General features: G+C 38.9%; 1 protein-coding gene across 26 annotated transcripts in view; it reads left to right on the top strand.

The window, feature by feature from the left end:
• LOC121322986 (kinesin-like protein KIF1A) overlaps nucleotides 1–25,725 on the top strand; it is a 111,758-nt gene that overhangs the window by 41,838 nt on the left and 44,195 nt on the right. For 9 of the 26 annotated variants that reach the window (XM_041263686.1, XM_041263685.1, XM_041263684.1 and 6 more), the window contains 15 exons: nucleotides 11–117; nucleotides 1,171–1,254; nucleotides 1,455–1,635; nucleotides 2,371–2,443; nucleotides 4,505–4,598; nucleotides 5,062–5,210; nucleotides 5,931–6,109; nucleotides 6,616–6,753; nucleotides 18,503–18,621; nucleotides 20,297–20,382; nucleotides 21,001–21,136; nucleotides 21,496–21,658; nucleotides 22,548–22,638; nucleotides 23,235–23,353; nucleotides 23,769–23,824. In XM_041263686.1, coding sequence (XP_041119620.1) covers nucleotides 11–117; nucleotides 1,171–1,254; nucleotides 1,455–1,635; nucleotides 2,371–2,443; nucleotides 4,505–4,598; nucleotides 5,062–5,210; nucleotides 5,931–6,109; nucleotides 6,616–6,753; nucleotides 18,503–18,621; nucleotides 20,297–20,382; nucleotides 21,001–21,136; nucleotides 21,496–21,658; nucleotides 22,548–22,638; nucleotides 23,235–23,353; nucleotides 23,769–23,824 — 1,775 coding nt within the window. Of the gene's footprint in view, nucleotides 1–10; nucleotides 118–1,170; nucleotides 1,255–1,454; nucleotides 1,636–2,370; nucleotides 2,444–4,504; nucleotides 4,599–5,061; nucleotides 5,211–5,930; nucleotides 6,110–6,615; nucleotides 6,754–12,561; nucleotides 12,871–18,502; nucleotides 18,622–20,296; nucleotides 20,383–21,000; nucleotides 21,137–21,495; nucleotides 21,659–22,547; nucleotides 22,639–23,234; nucleotides 23,354–23,768; nucleotides 23,825–25,725 lie in introns of all 26 variants that reach the window. The other 17 variants (XM_041263676.1, XM_041263674.1, XM_041263673.1 and 14 more) reach the window with 4 other exon arrangements.

Below are 25,725 nucleotides of genomic sequence, written 5' to 3'. Positions count from 1 at the left end.
CTCCGGACAGGGTGGGCCGTGAGGATGCTGCCAGCAGACAGGATATTGTGCTGAGTGGACTCTTCATCAAGGAAGAACACTGCACTTTCACCAGCACAACCTGCCCACTGGGAGAGGGTAATGCTGTTATCAGTATCTCCATATAAACACAGAAATCTGCACTTAGTCAGGGATGTTGAAACATTATTACAGTGGCATTTGCGCAATAGTTTGCATTGATCTCATTTTACAAGGTTTTTTTGAGTGTTGGAAGTAATGGATGATTTAAAACTACACTGGAAAGCTTTCGTGGCACCTAAGTAAACTTGTGGTACCTTGAGGCACATCACAGTGTACACAGTTATCGTGCTGCGCAGTTTTAGGTGTAAAACAAATACGTTCCTTTTACAGCAGAGAGCTCCAGAGAGTTTTTAGGAGTGAGGATTGGGCTGGATACTGTTGTTCCTTAACAAGATATTTCTGCTTTAGGCTGGTTTCTCTCTCTGTAGGGGTATCTTGTGAGTACTGTATTAACAAGCGTAGTGCATTTTAAAATTCATTTGTTAATTGACAAATTGGTAGATTTGATAAATGTCGGTATATATGACCTTTGAACTATAATTCTCCCGCCTAGTGTGTGTATTTTTCTGCTGATAGAGGCAGCACGCTCTGAGATATGGTTTTCAAGAGACATTAATGTTAAGTGCTTAGCTTGAACCAAACAGCAATATATAGAACTACGGACTATGAAAGGTACAGTAACTGGATAATGTTTAGTGTCGATGTATGTCACACTGAAGTTTTTACATATGCACTGTATAGAAAACCACTACTATAAATAGGATGAACTAAAGTATAATGGATTGTTTTAATGTAACTTTAATTTTGTGTGATGAAGTTCAGCACTTTTCTTTTGACAGTAGTTTTGATGGAATAACAACAGAACATACAGTAGAGCCTCCTCATTAATAACTGAAATACCCAGAACTGTGCTATTATAAAGATGTATGGCATCTAAACTGAATCAGCAACTGATTTGTATTAGTATATATTTTGATATCTATAAGGATATGCTGCCAATATATATTTTTTCTATTCAAAAAGGGTACATTTTATGCATGTTAGAGAATGTGTATCTGCTCATTTATTCTTTGAAGCATTCAAGTTTACCTTTCGTCTTTCTTGATGTAGTTTCAGTTATCTTGGAGCCATGTGAAGGAGCAGAGACCTACGTTAACGGGAAAAAAGTTTCTGAGCCTACTATCCTCCGATCAGGTGAGCCTGCCTTAAGTGGATATGTGCAATAGCTGTTTTAATAAGTGATTAAAATGATAGCTGTCTCTCAAGGTTTGCATAGTTATTAGAGTATCTATGATAGATAGATAGATAGATTTTATTACTAGATACATTAGAATGGTTTCTCCTTCAATTACCAGGGGTGTTGTGAAATCATTCTTTGTCTTTTGACTCCCCAGGAAACCGCATCATCCTTGGGAAGAGCCATGTGTTCCGGTTCAATCACCCAGAGCAAGCGAGACAGGAACGAGAACGCACCCCCTGTGCCGAGACCCCAGTTGAGCCTGTTGACTGGGCCTTTGCACAGCGGGAGCTGCTCGACAAACAGGGCATTGACATGAAGCAGGAGATGGAGCAGCGGTAGGCACAGAGCAGGGGCAGCAATGATAGCATGGGGGTGCTGCACTAGGCACAGAGCAGGGGCAGCAATGATAACATGGGGATGCTGCACTAGGCATAGAGCAGGGTCAGCAGTGATAACATGGGGATGCTGCACTAGGCACAGAGCAGGGGCAGCACTGATAACATGGGGATGCTGCATGTCAGACATGAGCATGAAAGTTTATAAATCTGATCTGATCATTATGTTAAATACCCTAACATTTAACGGCACGAGGCGGACATTACCAGACGGTAAAATCCTCTTCTTCAGGTTCTGTTGCTTTGGTATATTGCGTAAATTGTTTCGTTTCATGGTGTGTAAGAGAACCGCAAACTAGAAATCCACACAGTTTTTGCAGCTTCTAGAACGCACATTCACCTTAGTTCTCATTTACCCCCTGGATCAGCTAGATCACCTCATATTTCAGAGAACATTTCAGGGACTTCCTATTTGGTACACAGCTGTATTCTAAGATTCCATTACAGTTGTCCTGCAAAAAAAAAAAAAAAAAAAAAAAATTATATTTCCACCTGTTTTACCATATTTTTGGGACACAGCTGTATTTTATGATTCTCTTGATTTGGGCTTAATGGTCATTGTCAAATACATTTTCTCTAACGTACAGCCTAGATACATTGAAATATACTTTCTCCACTGGCTTTCACTTTTTCTGTAGTGAGTTCTTTGTTACTCACATATTGATTGTTCTCTAGGCTACAGGAGTTGGAGGATCAGTACCGAAGGGAGCGAGAGGAAGCAAACAACCTCCTGGAGCAGCAGAGGCTGGTGGGTAGTAGAATGCTCTTCTAGTCTGTGATGTAGAAATAGTGTATCACCTCTGCTTAACTGCTGGGATAGCTACTATAGAGGATGTTGTAGGCAAACTAAAAAAACACAAACATGTTGGAAGAGGGTAGTTCATCTCATTTTGGTAGCTAATTAAGGAGGATAGAAGGCTCAACACCGATGCTTTGAAATAAATAATACCAGGCAAATGTAGCTGCGGTGAGGGCATATTCTGTAAATGAAACAAGACATGCACAGGGTATATGGGTAAATATAGACCCAGTGGAAATAACATCTTAGAGAAATAGGGTGGTAAACCTGGGGAGAGCATTTCCTCAGTACATTTTAATTTCTTAATTTACTTTTGTTTTGCAAACCCACATTTAAACCATGTGGTGGTGTTTTGGGGGGGGGGGGGGGGTACATTTTAATTTCTTAATTTACTTTTGTTTTGCAAACCAAATTTGGGTACAGTGGTGTTTTTGATGATTGTTGATGTTTTTATATGAATTGAAAAGGTATAACCTTACAAAATACCTCACTCCTATCCTATTTTTCCTGATATATATATTAGTGGTTGGCATGGGTACCTGAAAACCTGGGTACCCATCGGGTTTTAAATTACGCGACACTACCCGGGTCTCTTTTTAATATCCAGGTCTCTTTTTACTACCCGGATAATTTGAGAATTTAAAAAAAATGTAAACAATATGACAGTAAAGTTGTAAGCGTGGAACCAAACAGATGCACATGTCTCTTTTGCGACTGCTGTCAAAACCCTCTTGCCTCAATTTACGGTAGCTCTTACGACTGTACATAAACTTATTAGCAGTGCTGTACTACTGCATTAGTTTAAAACTAAACACAACAGACATGTTATGTAACAACGACAACAACAACAAGGGAGTATGACCAATGGTCGATGCACATTTAACATTAATAACTGGATTTAAACATAGATGTTTATTATTATTATTATTATTATTATTATTATTATTATTATTATTATTATTATTATTATTATTATTTCGATGTTTCCATTACTGAAAAAGGTTATACAAGACCTGAGGGGGTCACATGTATTTGTACCATATAGTATTTAAATATGTATCATGCACTTAGAACATTAATATATGTGATTTTTTTTGTATTACCATTCTGTGCTTTACTGTGCTTGCCTCTGTTTTACCATGCTTTCACTATACATCTTATTGATGAGATGGGTCCTTTAATGTAATAGTGCAGGCGGATGGAGTGCTGTATCTAGCTTTCCTTACTAGTAGGATTAGAGCACTTGCTTTGATAGGACCACCTTTTGCCTTGTGACACACGTGATGTGATTATAAACCCCTTTGAACAGGATGTGAGTTGTATAATAAGGGAAGGCAGACAAAAGTTCTCCCAAGATGTTTGTGTTTTATTTTATAAAACAAATAATAATAAACCACCCCTCTACCAGCAATGGTATCAGGAGGAACATGGCAGGTTCTATAGTCCTGAGAAATAAACAAATAACACTCCTAAACCACAACCCTCCATGCACGAAACTGTGCTCCTTTTCTCTGGGATCGTGGTGAGTGCTGGTGCTGGTGCTGTGCTGTGTTGTGCTATGAGGGACGTGCTCTGGGTATAGTGCTGGCTCTGTGGCTGCAGTTCCCGACTCCCACTCCTCCTTTGTCAAAAACAGAAACACAAAACAGTAACAAAACACAGGCTCCGGCTGGATTACGTCATCAGCGCAAGGCCCCGTACTGATGTAGCTGCTTCCCCTTTGTACCCAAAAACTCCTCCCTGCAATCAACCCATCGCCATGGTTTCTCCAATAGAGGGTCGCCCCTCATCTGATTGCAATAAAGTCCTTCCGGGTACGTGCAACTACACGCTCAACCTAATATGGTCACCTTCCGGTTTCTGCCTACTGTCAAGCATAAACCATAAACCTTACCTAGCTCACTTTTTGGTCGGGAGGGAGATTTACAGATGGAATTCTTTCTCTCTGTCACAACCCTATATTTCCATTCCATTTGCACAATGACTCAGCCCTGTTATTTTACTGACTAGGAGTATGAGAGTAAGTTGGAGGCTCTGCAGAAGCAGGTGGACTCCCGCTGTTACCCAGAAACCACAGAGGAGGAGGAAGAGCCTGAGGAAGAAGGTGAGCATGCCGCAGTTGTCTTATTGTAAGTGTTTGTAATAGGGTTTACACATGGTCAAAATATTCCATCAGGACCATCATATGCATCATAATAAGTAAAATACCATGATTATGGTGTATATTTACACCGCTATTTCATGGTCACTTACAACCGTGCTTTAGGATGTGCAAAATAGTACAGTAGTGACAAAGATGCCATCCAGATACATTGGAACTCATATTTTGAGTAATATTGAAGCATTCTCCATTATTGTTATTGTTTTAATTTCCCCTATATATATATCCTGAAAATTCTTCAAAAAGAACTGTCTGTCTGCTTATCCGATTGTCATGCAGCACTTCTCTGCTTCTCAGAATTAGATGATGTTTAATACAGTATTGCACACTGAACGAGAGCTGGAGCAGGCTCTGTGTACTGTTGTGTGCTCAATGCAGTGTGCTTCACTCTCCTGTGCTTCCCCAGTGCAATGGACTGAGCGAGAGCTGGAGCAGGCTCTGTGGGCATTCCGGAAGTGGAAGTGCTACCAGTTCACATCGCTGAGAGACCTTCTGTGGGGGAACGCCATCTTCCTGAAGGAGGCCAACGCCATCAGCGTGGAGCTGAAGAAGAAGGTGAGTAAAGGTTCAGCCAAGCCATCCCTGACTACCATGAGCAAACCCTCCCTAACAGACTTATTCCAATGTTAATCAAAAAACTATCTATGGTAAGCCATGGTAATCGATTGTAGGAAGTAAGTGATATTCTAATGGAATAGAATAAAAAAAAGAAAAAACATTATTCATGAGGATATTGACCTCGTTATCCTACCATGTCACATTGAGTGCACTATAATCTATCCAACTTTGGAATCTGTTTCAGAGATATGACCAACATAAAATGTATGAAGTTATTTTCCATAGTGATGTCATAAGGTGGTCAATAAATCAGTTCTTTAAAATAGACCTCTTACTTCAAAGGGGACAAACTTTAGAATTTACAAACTACATTGATTGGGAGGAGAAACAGGTCAGTGTCATTGGGAAGGATTGACTTATGGATTAATTATGAAAATCCATTCCATTAGCTACCAAAACTCAATTCTATTACCAATTGAGTCATCCTACTGTCTCTCTCCCAGCGAGATAATCAGTTGAAAACAAGATTGCAATGACAGGTCCATTTACTTTTATTGGGAACATTGGGGAAATTAGTTTTTTGATGAAATCTGGTCTAAGACCACAAGACACCCTCACAATGATTCAGTCAGTATGACACTGCATTGTTACTTCAATCAACAAAGACCTGTCATCCATGTGCTGCATGCCAAGCTGTGTGCCCTCCCTGTCCTGCAGGTTCAGTTCCAGTTTGTGCTGCTGACGGACACCCTGTACTCCCCACTATCCACTGATTTACTGCCCCTCGATGCTGCCAAGGACCGGGAGAAGCATCCCTTCCCACGCACCATTGTGGCTGTAGAGGTGCAGGACCAGAAGAATGGTGCCACCCACTATTGGACTCTTGAGAAACTCAGGTATCCTCAGTCCAGGGCAGGGAATCTGTCCATTATCTATCTATCTTTCCAGGCCTGCTTTTTATGCCTCATCCAGTGTTTTGCTTCTACCTGATTATCGTTGAAAATTGAAAGGTGCATTGCATTAAAAAGCTATGCTAAAAAAAAAGTGGTTGCCTGATACCACCCATTTGTAGAAAAAGTCCTCAAGTACATGTGTACTACATGTGAAGACCTGTTTATCTAGACTGCTTATATCCAGGACTATTGTTAAAGAATATAACATTTCACTTTGACACCAAAGGATAGTTAGAAAATGCACCAGTTTCAGAGCTGCTTCCAAAGGACTGAAAAAATTAAGTAAATCTGATGCATTAAACTGACCCTCCGCTGCTGAGGTTCAACAGGCGAAAAAACAAATGACAGAAGGAATTGGAGGCTGCCCTTTTGATTATTGTTCTTACTGAAGAGGCTGACAGAAATACTTGAAATGTCTTTGTACTTGGCTTTGTGTGTTGCCTGTGCAGACAGAGACTGGATCTGATGCGGGAGATGTACGATCGAGCAGCAGAGGTGCCCAGCAGTGCTATTGACGACTGTGACAATGTCATGACTGGCGGAGACCCTTTCTACGATCGCTTCCCATGGTTCCGCCTGGTAGGCAGGTGAGTCACAGCATCCCTGCAAAGCAAGCTGACCCAGAGAGTGAGAAAGACAGGACAGGATAGAGACACTCCAACAGACAGACAGGAAGGAGCCGTGCAGTATAGAGACAGACAGACACACAGAGTGATAAATAAGAGCAGAGGCAGAGGGGATGAGTCACATTGTAGAGAGGCACAATGGAGATGTTTCACTAGATGTGTATGCAGAATAGATGCACAGATACATACATACTTACAATTATAAGACTTCTCAGAGTGTACCATAATTGAACTCAAGAACCTGATTAGTAAGAACACTGAGAAACCAAAAATAATGTAATGTGTATCTGTTTTAGGAATCATGGATAAAACAGTCAATTTGCTTGACACTTGGCAGATAGCTTTGAATGAATTAAGCACACTAAAGAAATACTGTGGAATTCTAAATTGGTGATTCATATTTACATGGATTCTGGATTTACAAATCTAAAGATAACATGCTGAAATTGTATTCATCTGATTTCCTACTGGTCAGGTTCTGCTGTCTTCACCTATTAACTTTCATCACATTTAGTGTCCTATAATGATTTAGTCTCATTGTCTGCTTGTTTTTTTTCACATTTGACAGGTAACACTCTATGCTCTCTCTTATTACAAATTTCCATCTAGAATTGTCCACAGCACCGACCTTGTTGCACTTTGAGCAGATTTAGTATCTGACCTTCTATTTAGCATATAGATGCATTAGTTGTCGTGCATTGGCCCTGTCTGTGCATATAGATGCAGTAGTAGTAGTAGATTCCTACAGTTTGGCTAGTCTAATATCAGGCTGGGTTTTAAATAGGGATTTTGCTAACTTATGTAGCAAATCCAGATATCAGTAGTTGTCTTGGCAGAAATTAAATACCTTTCGCTTCTCCAGTTCCAGCCCAGGCTGAGTATGTGATTGCTCTCAGTGTACTATTGCAGATCGCTGGCTCTGAATTAGTCCAGACCAGTTTAAACAGACACACATCCTTCTTAAGAGTAATTAGGAATATCCCATTGATATGAATAATCTTGCACTTGAGGGAGGAAGCTGATTATATAAATAACACACATAAGGTCAGAAAACATAGAGTGCAATTTAAAACCTATAAAAAAAATCACATCATAAGAAAAGATCACGCCGATAGGCAAATGGGGTGTATTTTCTTCAAAATGTCGCTTTCCCAAATTTCAAATGGCAGCAATTTCCAAGCTTTATAAATGTTAGCTGAAACCCATTTAAATTTGTATACTATGCAAAATGGTTTTGATCAGGTGACATGTGTGTGAAACCAATGAAGATTGGCAGACAATACAATTATGAATGCATGAATTTTGTTTTTATGCTTGAGAGCGTCACGTTTTTACACTGGCCTGTAATCTGTAGTCACACATTCTGACAAGAGTCAGCGTTGACATGCTGATTGAAATCTCTAGTTATACCTTGTAAAGCATGCAGCAGTGATATTGCAGCTGTCTATACATACCCTATATACATGTGTATGACTTACTCTCAGTACATTTATAAATTGTTTAAGATTGAGTCTGTCTGTACAGGAGGTGTTTATTATTCACCCCCCACAGTGGATAGATGCCCATGTCAACAGGGAAACAGTGGAAGTGCCTGGATGTTTACAGCTATTAGTCTATCAGCAGTATTTAAAAAAGAGCTTTACACCTAGACTGGGTACAGATTGGCAATGTGGTGAAATAAATTAGGGGTGGTGGTAAAACCAGTGTTGTGTTAATCCAATGCGTAAAATTGTCACTTGTCTTACTACCACCCCTAACATTTTTAATTTCAGGTAAGTAACATGATTTTACCACATTGCCAATGATATACCTGCCCTAGAACGATGTATTAGGACAGTCCCAAAACCACTGTGACAATTCTCTCTAGCGTGGGGTTCAGGTTCATCTCCAGATCAGGAGCCCAGGTGACAATCTATATGTAGAGATCCTCTTATCCAGTTGAGGTAAAGCTTGAACGTATCAGTCTGGGCATGTATGGAGGGCCTGTCAGTCCGATGTGAGATGACATTTTAGAGAACTGCTTATTGGTGTGAAATAAGGAGAGAAGAGCACAGGGTGACAGAGGGACAGGAGGCAGCATTTTGGAAATGGCGATGTCATTCTGAAGCTCTGACTTTGCTTAACAACTTGTTGAAATGCGTTTTACATGAAAAGCCTTCAGTCACACATATGGTATTTGTGAGGTTAGGTTAAGGTTCTGTCTGTAATGAGGGCCACATGATTACATGGTAATTCAGTGAATGGATAGAGGCTGGCAGTGTGAATACAAAGACATAACCCACTTAATGTATCCCAATGAGCTGGCTTTGAATTTATTTAAGGGTCAGGGACCTGATTTGGTATATTGAGGTAGTAGATCACCATGTGACAAACAGTGAAGACCTGCCCATGCTTGTGAGGTAAATGGAACAATACATGAATACACTTTAAAAAATATTTGTATTGCCCATTTCTAAACGCTGTTCTTACAAATAAATGAAAGACGATCAATAAAAAAAGAACACTGTAGCTGCCAACTTGTCATTGCAGTCCCACAAGGGCACAGTTAACCGCCTCCAATGAGAAAGTTCAAAAAGTGTCAGATTAAGAAACATAATAACTGGGGCATGGAGAAATTCACACAGATTTCACACATACTGACTCGTCTACCATGCGGTCCTATACCTCCCAGTGTCCATAAACCCAAATAAGAGTTTCAGTTAAACTGATCTGAAGAATTCTTGAGTCATGAACACATTAATGGCTAAAAACTTTTCCTAAAAATGAGCGACAGTTGTGGCTATAAATACCTTAATAAGGGTCTGTGAAACCTAAGGATTGTGTGTGTGTGTGTGTGTGTGTGTATATATATATATATATATATATATATATATATATATATATATATATATATATATAAGATATTTAAAATGCTTTATAAAGTATATTTCTATATATTCGAATATAAAATCTTCTGATTTTAAATGATAATTAAAAAAAAAAGATTTCTACATGAATCCATTAACACATTTTCACAGGGATGTAAATCTAAAGTAATAGATGCAATATATGTTTAATGTCTAGGTTTTAATAGGGCTAAGGAAAGGTCACGTGTGCGTGACGATTCATTACTGTTTTGTTAATGTGCTTTCGTTTTGCATCGCTTCTGATAGTGCACATGAAGATGATGTAAGCGCCCAGAGTGAAAGGAAAGTTTACTTCGAAATGTTTTTTAAACCTCATTGAGTTTAGAAAAACGTCCTCGATCACACATGTGCCACACATGTGCAGAGGAAGTTGAAGTGATCACAACGAGCGATCATATCCCGTATCTGCAGAAAAAAAGACACTGGAAAAAAAACACCACTCTAGTTCTCAGAAATCCTGATATGATGGCAACACTAAATGTGCTGCATGTAAGTGTAAAAAGTAGTCAAAAATGATGGGCTGAATGGACTAACACTCCTGCTAAAACACAGTAACTATGAGGTACACAGTCATAGAGAACATTTCTGAATTCCTAAAAATTTGTGTAAGAAATCCATGTGCTGAATGCAGACTGGCCCTTAATCACGAGCGCTTTTTACTGCATTATAATTTGTTATATCTTATTTGCCAGAAAACATGCTAGTTTTTGTTTTGTTTTTCCAAAGAACAGTTATATAGAAATGTTTTAAAGTTAGAAAATTGAAAGGTCATCATATTTGTTTTTTGTCCGTCTGCTATACGGGTTTATTATTTTTTGACAATTATTTGTGTTTTTCTTGTGTGTGCAAAAACAAACGAGGTACGTCTTTCCAAAAGTCCACAAAACCAAATTCAATGTACAGCTATGTTTTTCAGACCACAAATACTGGTTAAGAACACGTATTTGTATATGTATTGGTCTTCTTTTGACCAATTGACCTTTTGTTAGTTCCAGAATGCATATACAATGACCCAATCTTAAAGAATTGTTGGTAATTTACTTTAGACATTTTAAATAATGATTGCTGAGAAAACTGAAAAATTCTATCTGTTAATTATTTTTAAAACCTTTCCTTAGCCCTACCTTTATTATAATTGTAAACCTAACAAAGAAATGTGAGAATGTTAGAATTATAAACCACCACCTGCAGATACTATACAGGCAAACTCCCAACGGTGAAACACGTAATCAAATCTGTTAAAATAAAGGAACGGTAACAAAAAATGTCATCCAAAACATATTCTAGGCCATAGTCTACTTAGCTCTGCTACATTGTTAAAAGCGTTTTTTTTTTTTTTTTTTTTTTTTTTTATACAGTCTTTGTTCAGTGTTTCCGCTACACCCAAAGAAATTCTACTATAGCATTTTTATGTACAAACTTGTTGTGGGTATTTAATCCATAACTATAAAACACTCTGGTATCTGTATTAATAATAACATAACAAATTATATGACCAACATTTGTTTCCCATATAACATCTTTCAGTATTACTACATCAACTTACTCCATAAAACATCTGCAGGGTTTGCATCCACATCGTGAAGGGCTTTCTGTTTTTTAGCAACTTTAAAGTTTTACAATTCTTGCTTCAAAGTTGTGTTTCCCTGGTGACAGTGCTTGGTACAGTACTTCTATTTCAGCCACTTTATTATTTTATAGGAGATCAGGAAGTCCCTTCACGTGCAGTGCAGACAGTTATCCCTTTAAATTGTTGGTAGTTGGTGTTGTATTATAGAAAAGCGTACATTTAGAAAATGTTGTTTAGCCATTAACTTCTGTCAGAAAAGGATATCAAAGATCTCTGCCGCAGTATTTTAAGTGCGGTCTCGCGAGTGCATTAATACAACCTTATTGTGATCTCAACATACAGTAGGTGTAGAAAGATGAAACGAAAACACTGAGCTTATGATTTAAATCAGTTCTTAACCCTAACCTTAATCCTAACCCTTTTCCTAACCCTAACCTTCAACATAAAAGAGTTCAAAGAGTTTCATATTGTTTGAAAAAAATGTAAATTACAGGTCAAGAGCATTCTGTAGTTTTGACGTGATAGGCGTCAATTATGTTACCTTGTTAATTGATTCCCGCACTGTCTACTACAACGGCAAGTTCACAACATTTTTGTGACCAACTGTGCATCAACACTTTCCATTTAATAACATTTAGAGCCTCATTCATTAAATGTATATTTGGATAAAGGGTAAAAAGTGATTTACTCCCTTGATTCCCACAGTAGATAATTGTATAATTCACTTCATAATTTTCGCCGTGCAAAAGCTATTTACAGTGCATGAGGTGAATTGTTCAATGAGGTCCAGCACTGGTCTGTTGCAGGTCCAAAAGCAGGCATCTCTGGTTCTGGTTTTGAGCATCGCTGGCCTGAAAGGAATCAGCTTAGCATTAGTTCAGGCCCTGATAAGAAAGCCCTGCTACTGTGCAGCTGAAGTTTGACCCGTCAGCAAGAAAACAGGCCAGCGGATTTAGAAAGAGAACTTTGAAAAATTAGGTCTTATTTACAGTAAGTTCCCAGGGGGGAAAAAGGGTTTTAGAAGTAATTTTGATTAAGACAATTGATGGAACTGTTTTGGTAGATAAGATGAACATTTATTAGAAAGACTATTGGTATAAAGAGGTCCATGTGTTTAGACCGTCATTGCCGTATTAGAAGAACGTTTCCAGGGGGCTATCACCAGTGTTTTAGACCCTTTTACCTTCTCAAACAACAAAAAAAACAAACCAGGACAAGGTCTGTGCTGTGGGCATGTGCCACTGGCTAATATAATTAACCTATGTCTGTGTTTATCTTGTCATACTAACCCAGTTCCCATGTCTCTGGCTGCACTAGCACCCCCATTTTCAACACATGCATGAGCGAGCGCATGGCAGATCTCACCCCCTCCCCCACCCTCTCCAACCCTGACTCTGACATTACCGAGCTCGCAGACGAGCGGCATGATGGGAAGGTGGAGGAGGAGGAGGAGGATGAGGAGTTGGAGGACCTGGAAGATGAGATCTTTTTGGACGACCCGTGTTCCGAGCTGGGGGGAGATGAGGGAGAGCACTGCCCATTCTCCGGCGAAGGCCAGGACCCCTTTTATGACCGCTCACCTCTATTCAGTGTAGTGGGAAGGTTGGTGAGGTTTCAGGAGCATGCTGAGAGAGGAACTAGTTCTTTCACACTGAGAAGTGGACCATTCACGGCCACTATTTTACAAAACTGATAGGAATGTCAATTTTAGCCCTGCTTACACATCTCCACTGATGAAGTCCCTGGGAGCCAGGGACTGTAAAATAACTCATCTACTGTATCAAGGCTTTCAGAGTTATGGTAGTTAGAATGTGGAATGCCTTACCATTAGAACAATTCTCAAGATAATTGCAGACAATAACAACAGCATATATATCAGGGTTCTGTTACTGATTGTAAGAAATGATTCTCATCATTTTTAATCATTTAAAATATTTTACAGGGAAAGATAGGTCTGGGTATTATTAAAATGATCAGATGAGGAATAAAGCTTTGATGAGTTAAATAATAAAAAAAAAACATGTACTTTCCAGGCAGTCTGTAACAAGGATGATAGCATGTACAGTAAATTAAATTCTAGCTTGATTTTCCATATACTGATAAGGAACACTCTGTCGTGTTTACAACGCATTATTGACTGTTCCTGTCAACATAATCCTAATTGTTTTTATGTTTATTTATTCACATAACCTGGGGCATAAATCAGTTGAGGAATAAAACACATTTCACTAAGACAAGATAAGGCTGTGCAGAAGAGTTATCTCGGTAACACTTTAAAATAATGGCACTTCCTCTGTTCTGAAGTATTTCATTTTGAATTCAGCCTCTGTTAATTCATGTGGATTTAATGACCCGTGTTCAATCCATGTTCCTTTGTAACAATTGATGTTGGTCACATGTAAAGCGCATGCATTCATTTCTCACAATCCCCTGTAAGAGTAAGAGGGTACGAATTAATCAGGATTTAACCCTTATACATGTGAATCACATCACCTGTTACAAAGGAACATGGAATGAATAAGTGGAACTACACCCACACAAATTAACAGGGCTGAATTCAAAATGAATTATTTCAGCACTCAGAGGACGTGCAGAAGATATTCAGGTGTTATTCAGCTGGAATTCATTATAATTTTGCAGTCATTATTTTAAAGTGTTACCATTATCTCTTCTGCAAAAACATATTGTGAAATCTGTTCGTTTTTGTTCCCCAGCTGTTTTAAGACACAAGGTATGTGTAAAAAGATAAACAACAGTCATAATTATTTTGAAGATGTTTACATGATACTTACATGGCAAGATAAAAAGCAGTACTTGTTGTAAACATTGCAGGATGTAAAGTATCTCCAGCTGTGAGAACAGCCACTGCAGAAATGTCACATATGCTATCTGCAAATGTGCTCCAAAAATATATATTTGAATTACTAAAATGTCAAGGATTCTGGACTCATTAAGAGGGTTCTGCCTCAGTCCACCAGAAACCAGTCTACAGACATTCCTGAGAACACTGAGCACATCAGAGGAGCCCTTAGTCTGGGACCTTTGAAATACCTGTGAGCTTATAAATTGCTGAGCAGAAAAGAGTTGTCATAGATTGCATAGTGTTATCTTAAATCTAGATAACGCCTTATTTTAAGCAGTGAGTCCAGATATTCTGGATTCCATTTCTTGATTTGAAAGATTGAATCTCTCAGTGGTGTGTTAGACTGTAGCTTGGAATAAACAAAGATGATGTCTTGGCTAAAGAACCCCTGGGGTGCCTGCCCTCCTTTGACTGGGTTAAAGGACGTGGCTCTAGCCACCTTGTCTATTTAAACCACATTAACAAGCTTGTAACACTGCTTGTCCAGTGACCAAAGTTATATGAAGTAATCCTATATATTTACTTATGTTGATTTCAAACAATCATATAGGTTTCCTTTGTCATACCAAACAGCAGTTGTTAGACTAATTAACTTAAAGCTAAACCTATTTAATGTGTGCTGCAAAATCAGGATCTCAAGATGAAAGAGCTGGTTTCTCCTGCAGCAGTCTCTACCAGGCATGCCAGAGCATATATATATATATATATTATTTTTAATTCTATATTTATATATCATTCTAATGAATTGGCTATACACATGCAGCAGCTGTGACTATAGAAGTCTATTGTGAAGTGTGCTTTTAATTATTTCAATTATTTTTTGTAATTTGTTTTATTTTCACACATTTTTAGCTGCTGGCTCTACTGGTCCAAGCTTAGCTATTATTTATTTATTTATTTATTTATTTATTTTTATCAGTTCACTTTTTTATGTTTTGTCAACAAACAGAAAAGCTTTTGCGTTGACGTTATATTCTGAGCATGCCATCTTTGCACCTCACCAATCTTGTCGTAAACTCCTACCCTTTGCCTCCCCTCCACTCGCCACCCCCCTCCACACCCACCCAGTCCCTCCGGAGAAGATGTTCTCCTTGTTTGCATTGCTACTCGGACACTGCATGGCACAGTGGCTCACACACTGGTCTTTCACCTTCGGGGTTCTGGGTTTCAGTCTGACTCAGGTCTCATCAATTAATCAGTCCAGGGGTCTCCGATTAGTCAGTATTGCTTTTTAATGGACTAGTCTGCTACAGACTAGGTTCATTAGTTTGGTGTTTGGTTACCAGGGATTTTGATGTTGTGATCACGCCTTTATAGTCCCTTTTTTCTAATTCAGAATACCTTCAAAGTTACATAGATAGATAGAGGCATCACAATTGAATCTCCTAGCAAAAATCAACGATTTGTTTTTCTAACTCTGTACTCGCCACACAACATATGAAACAAGCTTAGTAGCCCCTGCTTAGTTATTAAGGAGCAATTGGAAGCCCACATAACTATCTAACTAAAATGAAATATCCCAAATTCCCCTTTACTACCCTTCTTTATCCAGAAGTAATGTCTGATTTATGGTATGTAATAAACAACCTTATTTCCCTGGCCATTGCTTGGTTTTGAGTATTGGCAGGGTTTATAGGCATAGTTATTGGACACTTATTATTTAACATTTTTAGTGTCCTATAAATTGAAGTTATAAGGTTGTCTGTACTGTAGTTAAATGTTTACATTGTGTAGTTTGTACTGAAACAAGGTGCAGATTAGCACTGCTAGTTTTAATTTAATTATGACTAGAGGTCCGCTGTGTAACAAGTGTAAATGGGAAATCCGTTATGAGAATGACTATTTTTACGAGTACAAACTTTATTGCATATAATGTTAATTTTTGTTAATTTTTAAAGGGCACTTCTGGGTTTGTCCCAGCCCACGTATAATGATACAAATACATATTACCACTACTGTCAGATAACATCAGGTGCCTGAAATGACTGTTTAAGGTCCTGGCCAATACCAGTCGGTGCTTTTTTTAATGGCTGTAGCACTCAGTAGGGCAACTGAAGTTGTATCAGCCGGGGTTCGAAATACCTGTTAAACACATCAGTCCTTGAGACACAGTAAAATGCATTTCCTCTAATAATATTATTGCCATGTCTGTTTGTTAGTGAAACCCATAGCCTGAGCTTACTGTATAAGAAAAATGTTGGTTCTTTTTTTTCTTGGGGGGGAGTGTAGTTCATAAATGCAGATGTTCCTAGATACTTCCATGTTATACCAGCTAAGGACCTTGGTATATTGCACTATTAGCTTCCTGGCCTTAATTTAATATTTTATAAATATTCCGGATTCTTGAGCTCAGGTATTTAGAAGCCCAGGAAGTATGCAAGAACTGAAAACAGTTACAATTTTCTGGTCCCTAATTTGGTTTAACGAGATGAAAAATACTGCAATTTGATTAAAAATGAACTTCAATGTTCTCTTTTTCTAACGCTGTCTCATAAATAAGGTTACTGAGCACCTCACCTGTCGATCTAAATGTAGCCATTGTCCAGTCCACCTTCTCTCTCCCTGTTGGAAGGCTGTATGTGAAATAATCCTCCTCACTCCTCCTTCCCTCTCTCGCTTAAGCTTGCTGTTCCAGTGCTGTTAATGATACAACACAGTCCTCTCCCCTCTCTGTGATTCTCTCTGTGTCTCTGATACAGAGCTGCTATGTGCTCCATCCTTATTTTAACACTCAGCTTTGTCTCTTGTGTATAGTTTGTGTATAGCTGCTTATGATTCTAATTGTTACTATTCCTCTCAGGGCTTACTTTTGATTTATTGTGGATCTCATTTTTGTGCCTTAGCTGCCGATTTACTTTTACAGATGTACAGCAAATGGTCTGTACCATTAATATGTAGCTGCATGGTAGAGCTACACAGTTTTAGGGTAAGTCTGTGTAAAACTGACCAGTTATCCGGATCAGCCCTGCATGATAACCTTGGCTTTACATTCAGTTTTTCACAGCAGTCTATGGGCGCTGTTGACAAAGCTTTAAGGACTGTTTCGCCATTGTAATAATGTAGGGCTTTATTCACAGAGCTTGAACTCAGCAGCTAGTTAACATGTTTTGCTGGGTGAAATAAATTGTTTTATACACAAAACTATTCTACACTGCCATTAAAGATCCCAAGTCTAAACCTGTTTTTATGGATAGGAAATGTTATTTAACCAATTAAAACAGACTGTGAAAAAGTATTATTTTAATAACTCATGATGTAAAAAATAACTGGGTAGGATATTTGACAGTGTGGAAATTTGACCACCTTGGCAAATTAGGCATCAATGTACAGGGTGAAAACAAACTTTTATCATGCCACAAAATCTTTGAGAGTCAGGGTTAATGTATTCAAATGAGGACGATACACGTAGCTGTAACATGGTTGTTAAAACCAGGTCACATGACATGTTTTTAGATTGTACTGTACCCCCCAGAAAGCATGTTAAAGTCAGTCTGGATATGAGCAGTCGCTTACATAAAAGTAACCAGGTAACTAACTTAGATCATGGTACCATTATATATAAGGTCTAATTGTATTACATACATAATATTTTATATGTAATCTTAATTCATATATGTGTTAATTCATACTATTTTACTATTTTAAGTGTGCTCAAGTAACATTAACGCTGTAGTGTCTCTCAGTCATTTTATATAAATACAAATACTCTTCTGTGGCAACAGTTGAAGGGTGGAAGTCGATGTGGTTCACTGATATATTGAGTTGATGACTGGAAATCATAGAGCTCTAAATTAAGAGGAATGGAAGCACGTGTGATCTAGTGGTAAGATTTGAAGATTGGGAGACTGTTATATTTTTGTATTTAGAATATTGGAGTTTATGTGACAAGCTGGGTAGAGCTGAGAGGCTGGACAGTAGTGCTCGCTGATTTGACCTGAGGAGCTGAGGGTCAGTATGAGCTGGAAGCTCTCCTGTGGTTAGAGCTGACGATTTTGAAGTGTGTGATCTGAAGGACTGAGAGGTAGTATAGCCTACTGGTTAGAGCCGAGGAGTAGGTGGGAAGGTGAGAAGACATCATGGATTTTAATATACAATTTTTGGGGACAAGTCATTATCATATCCTTGTTCCTCAGCAAGAACACATTGGGAAAATAAAAACACGACGTGGGGAAACAATTATAAAGAAGCAATAACAACAACAGTAGTCGGCACCTTTGGCTGTTGCTGGAGCAGATGCAGCTTGTTGTGTTTTCTTTCGTTGCTTTGCAGCTCAATGTTGTTGTGAGGTGTCCAGTGCAGTGTGGCTCTGTGTCTGAAGGTGCTGACTCCCCTGTGCTTTCCCCTCTCCTCTCCCCTCTTCCCTCCCTGCAGGGCCTTTGTGTACCTGAGTAACCTACTGTACCCAGTCCCACTGGTGCACCGTGTCGCCATCGTCAGTGAGAAGGGAGAAGTGAAGGGATTCCTCAGGGTGGCTGTGCAGGCCATTTCTGGTAGGTTGCATATGTATTTGTTTAAACAATTCCTTTAATTAACCAGGTTAAAGAAATTTAGATCACAAGTTGTTTCGTAGCTGCAGTATCCCACAATGATCAGTTATATACACATATACAATTTCTGGGCAATTATTTGCTATACTTCTCTGTAACAGGGGCAGGGTAATGAAGCCAAACCAGTATAGGAGTGTGCACAGCTACAGAGAGGGCAACTACGCTCAGGCTAAACCACCACCGTGCCGTGCAGTAATCCGACTATGCCAGCTCTATAAAGAAATGGCAACTCAAATTTAATGTATCCCAGTGTTGCCCTAGTTTAAAAGCACAGGTTATTTTATTGGGAAAGAGCAAAGCATGAACCACAAGGAAAGTAGAGGACAAGCAAAATGGAGTTCAGTGTTTTTATTTATGAGATAATATGCTTTTCACATTTACAATAAAATAGAATTATAACATATAAAATATAACAAATGGATCTTTTTTTTTTCCAGGGCATCATAAAAACAGAGGCATATTAGTTATCAGCCACACAAATTAGACACAGTAGTTAACATGTCAGCATTACAAGTTATAAGGCACTGAAGGGCACCCAAGCAGGATAAAACAATCCAGAGTTAATTGCATTGGTGAATTGGAGATGTGGTCGAGGACTCAGTCAACAAAATGTATTAATCAAAATAACTTGACAACTAAACAACAAAACCTAATGAGTCCTCAATCTCACCTCCAATGGAGTTCAGATACCAGACGTTGGGCACATATTCCATTGACTAAATAATCCCATTCTCACAGCTATCAGAGAAAGGAGATGGATTTTCATTTTACTGGCTCAATAATCACAAGGAGCCAGTCTAGATCTCCCCCTACCCCTCTCACTACAGGCAGAGCCAGTTCCGGGCTAAGAATGTAGCAGCAGCGGCAACACACGAGCTGCAATTGCTATATGCGGATACACACTCCCACCAGTGTACGCTACAGTTCATAAACTTCATACACAAAGTAGCAGTTTCTCAAAATCCCCTACCGCCACTCCTACTTCCCATCCATGCTCACACAAAGTGCTCGTTATCCTGAAAGTCCTCCCAGCTCTCCTCTCGTTCTTCTTAATGAAGCTTTATAAAGTATTCAGCTGCAAACAATTGGGTTAATTAATCAATTACACACATTCACACGTGCTTTAAAAAACACATCAATATTAAATAATTAAAGTGCATTAGAAAAACGGCACATCTTACATTATAAATACAAAATAAAGTGCAAAGAAAACTTAACCCTGTTACAGCTCCATAGATCAACCTCATGTTCGTTGTACTTAATTGTTGCCTAGTTTGCATATATTCCCATAAAGAAGGTTTTAACTCCAGACTTCTTGTCACCTGTCCCTTTGTGATTTGGAAAGGCAGGCTCCCATTACAGGTGTTTCACTGTCAAGCCAATGACACAGATCACACAGTTTGAGTGGCTTTGGAATTGGTACACAGTTATATTCTGTTACTCTGTCATCAAGTTTCATTATACACATTGACCTGTAAAAATGAATGAATTGCACCACATTGTTTTAACCTCATATTAAGTATACTTAATGTTTATAAACCATTCAAACAGAGAATCCCGTTAAATTCCAGGGGTGAATTTCTAGTTTAGTTTGTTGACTGTTTCTGTTTTTTTGAAGCTGATGAGGAGGCCCCAGACTATGGCTCTGGTGTGCGACAGTCGGGGATGGCCAAGATCTCTTTTGAAGACCAACAGTTTGAGAAGGTGAGAAATAGGGATTACTGATTTCTTAATGCCTTTGTGTTGTGGTTTAGAGAGAATTACTCTACTGGAATACCACTGTAGACTACAGACATGTTAAAAGCACTGTCAAACAAAATGATGGCATACTAAGGGTCTAAAGGGTCTAAAAGCCAGTGACAAGTTGCATAAAACACCTTTAATTAAATGCCCCCTTTAGTTTTCTCCTTAAGTGTTCCTTGAGTCTAAGGGTATTGCAGAAAGCAGCTTAGCACATGTAAGTCAATAACCTTGTTAAGGGACAATGTACCCTTAAGTATACAGTACTTACAGAAAAGTTGGTAATTAAAATGTTTTATGCAACCAGCCCCTGGAGTTCCAGCTCTGCCGTAGGCCTGTCAACTCTGTTTGCCTCCTAGCATGCCATAAAACAAAATGATTCCCAAAGCAACAGGCATGCAGTAAATGCCAGCTGGTATTGTTGCTTTTATTACAGTAATTAAAAAATCAAACAACAATTACGGTCTGCAAACGTTTGTTAAGATTCTTATAAAGTGAGTAAGTTTAGACCAGATTAGACCTTGCTGACCTTGGGATAGGTGAGATGTATTCAAATGAATAACACAGTCTGTGGCGTGTCAGTACCAGACAGAGTCGTGCCCAGTGGGAATGTCTCATTCAGAAACCTCGCAGGAAGAGCTGAGGATCGTGGAAGGGGAGGGGCAGTCCTCAGACATGGGGCCTTCCGCCGATGAGGTCAACAACAACACCTGTGAAGGTGAGGGGGGCAGGGATCGGGGGGCAGTTACATAGTACACAAAGAACCAATGCATGGTGTCTGGCTGAGCTGAATCCATAGCTTTAACAATAACTAAGTACCACAACTGATTGATATCATGCCAACCTCAATACTTAATTTTTATCATGTAGCTGTACTGTTCTTAAATGGTCACAGTAACAAACTTTGTAATTTTGCCAACATACTGCACTGCCTTTTTACCTGGGTTCTAAGCATTGCTGATCAATCAAGTCTTATCGCTTTTGCATGGAATATGTAGTTGCGATGAAGTCAGACACAATCACTCATCAGTTGATTTCAGACTTGGTTTGACCCCCTCTTCTTCCTTTTCTCCACAGTTAGTCCAGAGGAGCTTGACAGTCCACTGAAGCTGAGCACAGAGACACAGGCAGAGGGATCGCTGGAGCATCTCAAGATCGGCAGCATCTTTACCTTCCGTGTGACAGTGCTGCAAGCCTCCAGCATCTCTGCTGAGTATGCAGATATATTCTGCCAGTTCAAGTAAGTATGTGTGGATTTATTAGCAGACCAGCTGTTGTTCCCTTTACATTTAATATGCCCCGCAATGATTTTGTAAACAAGAACATCCCCTTGTAGTTAAAACGTCTGCATAAGAATTCAATAGAATTATTACAGTGTATATGAAGAGAAAGTTATTATTTAAATATTAATTTGCACTATAAGCATACATGTTTATAGGTACTATTGCATATTAAATTAAACTACAGTGATTCTGATTGAAAGTTGTCATTTAAAACAACAACAAAAAAACACTAGCTAAATCCAAAACCAAATTTAAGAGCTTCTATTTTAGTGGAGCTAAATAACTGACAGGGCATGATGAATGTTGTTGTAAGCAAACTTATTTTCACAATACCAATTGCTGTGTTAGTAAGTCTCCATTTATTAATTCCAGTATTCAAAAGTTGCACACATATAGCTCAAACATCATTGTTAGACAAAACAATGTAGCACCTAGTTATAAACAAAAATCAGATATTGATCAATTACCTAATGTACTGGGAGAAAGCTCAGGTACGGCGATGGTCTATCACCAGGAGAGGATTCAGGGAGCTTTTCTGACTCGCACTCTCAAGTCTTGCCTAACTGTGTGTGTGACACTGAACTGTGAACTCTGCTTGCACTCTTTTTTCCTAGCAATATCCAAACACTGTCAATTTCTTGGAGTAATTTACAATGTTGTTCCAGACAGAAAATACACCTCTTCTACACAAGGACAAATGTACCCCACTTTATCAGTTCCTGGATAGGCTGAGTTGGAAATCATCCTCCCACCTTGCATCTGCGCGTCAGCCCAGTGTTCTCAAGTGTGCTCGCAATATTTGTTTAACCTTCGTTGACCCCTATATTGTTGTGTTATTCACCACAGCTTTATTCACCGGCACGATGAGGCCTTCTCAACTGAACCACTGAAGAACACAGGCCGTGGCCCTCCACTGGGATTCTACCATGTTCAGAATGTGAGTGTGGTGCATGGGAACGGAGAGGTCTTCAGGTTGGGTTGAGTAATTACCAGCTATAGTAGCAATGGTTTAGACACTAGGTAGCTAAAGATTGCAATTTGTTCTAGCATGGAGCATTTCTAATGTTTCGAAAGAGACCTCCATTCTTTTTATTTTATGAATTTCACTCTAATCTCTACTGTCTATTTCCATGTATTAGCTGTGTCTTACTACCCACCTCCCTTGGTAAAAGCATTAATGGTTATTTTTTAATGGTCATACTGTAAAATAGTAAATAGTTATATTTTACATTATTTTACATCAGAATAAATACATGAGATGAGTTTCTTTTCTATTACAAATATACACTAATTTCTCTTACCATATTTCAGTGTATTTCATTGAAGAATCTTCCCCATTCACAAAACATTACTCCCCTAGGCTGTACGTTCGCTCATTGGAAAATGCAGTTACTGGTTCTGTTACTAGTTTACTGCTAGACAGTTTTTACTTACATTTATTGTTTTGTTTTTTTTTCTCCTTGACCAACTATTTCTATTTCCATACAGGCCACATGTTTTATTGATTTGTTTTTAACTGATTTGTTCCCCCAGATCGCTGTCGAGGTTACCAAATCCTTCGTGGAGTATATCAAGACCCAACCTATTGTGTTTGAAGTTTTTGGGCACTACCAGAGACAGCCCTTCCCACCTCTCTGCAAGGACCTCATCAGGTAGGACCACCCCTTGCTTAGTTTCTGTACCTGTAACTCCTACTAGGGGAACTCTGAGCATCACTGCACACTGGTTTTTATATTTTGAACATTTGTTGGGTATTGGTTTGGTATCATTATTATTACTTTTATAACTACAACTTTTTAATAAAGTTAATCATCAAGCATCAAAGACTAACATTTATCACATGTAGACAGTCACATCTCCAACAATGTAAAAGCAAAAAAATACATGTTTAATTAAGGCCAGAGGTTTTGAATGAGAACGTCTCGTTTGTAATTTAGTCCTAAAGCCACAAGCTGACAGTTTTTCAACCTAGTTATTAGCATTAATGCAATAATTAAACAATCACCTCATTCTGCAACAATCAGATGAATTGCATTAATGATAATAGAAATGTATTTCTTCCCCTAGTCCACTGAGGCCCTCAAGAAGGCAATTTCCCCGAGTCATGCCCTTATCCAAACCAGGTAAGAACTGAAACACAGTGGAGGCTTTTTATAAAATGCCTTCATAAAATGTAGTTCACAGCGTGTAACTGATCCTGTGTACATCTATGCATCTTGCAGATACAGAATATAAGGGTTGTCCAACTGGAATTTATCTCTTCAATGGATTCAGTGACATTTTCTAAAAAAACTAAAAAAAACAATGGCTTACGAACATTATACCACGTACCAGGCATTAAAATAGAGATTTTTGGCACACTGTCATTACATTTTTTACCATCTCTGAGGCTGTAGTATATCACTTGTTATTAATTTATTTATTTATTAGTTTTGTGATTCAATAATTGTCTTGTATGTGCACTCATGACCGTTTGCATCTTTTGTGAATCCCTTTGTTTCCCTGGCGCAATTCTGCCTGTGACAGATCGAGAGAAAACCATCGAGCTGATTAAGTTCCTGGTTCCAGACGTGCTAAACTGCCACCTCATGGACTCGCTGTCTGGGCATGCTCTATCTGCAGCCAGCCTGGCTGCCTCTTTATTATCAGAGGGGGAGGAGCTTAGCATGCTCCCGCCTCCTTCTGGCATGAACTGTGCCGTCGTCAAAGCACAGAAACCGGGTTGGTAGTGCCTGAGAACAGGGAGGGAAAATCCCATAAACTGTGATGGCAAATAATATGAATGTTTTACATTGAAAGAACCATTTCATTTTGAGCTTCTGTTCTTAGCAGCATTGGTATTTCTGGGGTTTTCTAGACAGCTTGCTGACAGTGGGTGCATACAGCTCCCCCTGTATACAAGGTGACAGTGCTGCAGTCTGGCATACCTGCAGGAGAAAACACTAGTAAACCAGTATTGCTAAAGAATCTCATTATCTACATATACATCCAAATAGGTTTAACTTAAAACTTATAAAACAACCCCATTGCAGGCTTTTAAGCCTACAAATATTGCCTCCAACTCAGATGCAGTTTAATGGATTTTCCACTGGCCAGTTTGTTTGTGTTTTTTTTTTTTAATTCTTTTTAGATCTGTTCTTTATTCCTTTTAATGCACCCCCTCCAGCCTTTTGACTGGGAGAACCTGGAGCTGCTATGACCTCTCACACGGCCAGTGCTTGTGTGTGCATTCCATTGCTGTGAATCCCTTTAGGAGGATTTTACTGGTCAATAATTAGATGTAGTTCCTCCGACCTATGTGCTCCTATATGTAATGTCACTCATTAGAAATTGTACTTGCACTAAAAATAAACCATGCCAGAGTTGTTATAGCATTGAAAAGAATAATGTGTACAGTAGAAATTACTTTTACAAAATGCTGAAGAATTAGGCTTAGGTGTGCAACAAGAACTGTTATCTTTAGCTGAAGCAGAAGGACGTTAAGGACACCTGTTTGATCTCAAGGCAAAACCTTTCATTAGCTTTAGTACTTTCTTCACATAAGTTATATGTGTGTCAGTATGTATGTACAGTACATCACAGAACATTAAGAACATTATAATTGTATCTAGCCCAATCTTGTCTGGTATACAAAATTGCCACCTGTAGCTGTTTGAATCTCTTTGTTCTCAAAGTTTCTCAGCAGCCTGTCTCCAGAAAACAGCACCAAGCCATGCAGGCAGTGTGCAAATCTCTCCCAGACTCAAACTGATATGGATGCCTTACATTACAGCTGAGAATCTCTAAGAATCTAGTCATTTTCTTCTGAAATAGTTCTAGAGCAGAAGCAATTTTTAAACTTGACTCCACTGAAACACAATCTGTGAATCTGAATTATAAGATTGCTCGGCCGAGCGTGCTTGAGTGCCTGGTCATGTGACCAGAGTGGAGCCGAGCACTCTGAGCATTGCCAGAGAAAACAGTCACCCGCAGAGCAAATCAGTGCCCGGGTTTTTCTGTGCTTGATGTGTTTCCAATTCCCTTT

This window comes from Polyodon spathula, chromosome 11 (assembly GCF_017654505.1).
Source record: "Polyodon spathula isolate WHYD16114869_AA chromosome 11, ASM1765450v1, whole genome shotgun sequence".
NCBI lineage: Eukaryota > Metazoa > Chordata > Actinopteri > Acipenseriformes > Polyodontidae > Polyodon > Polyodon spathula.
Note: the sequence above shows the minus strand (reverse complement) of the source record. Positions and strands in the feature narration are given on the sequence as shown.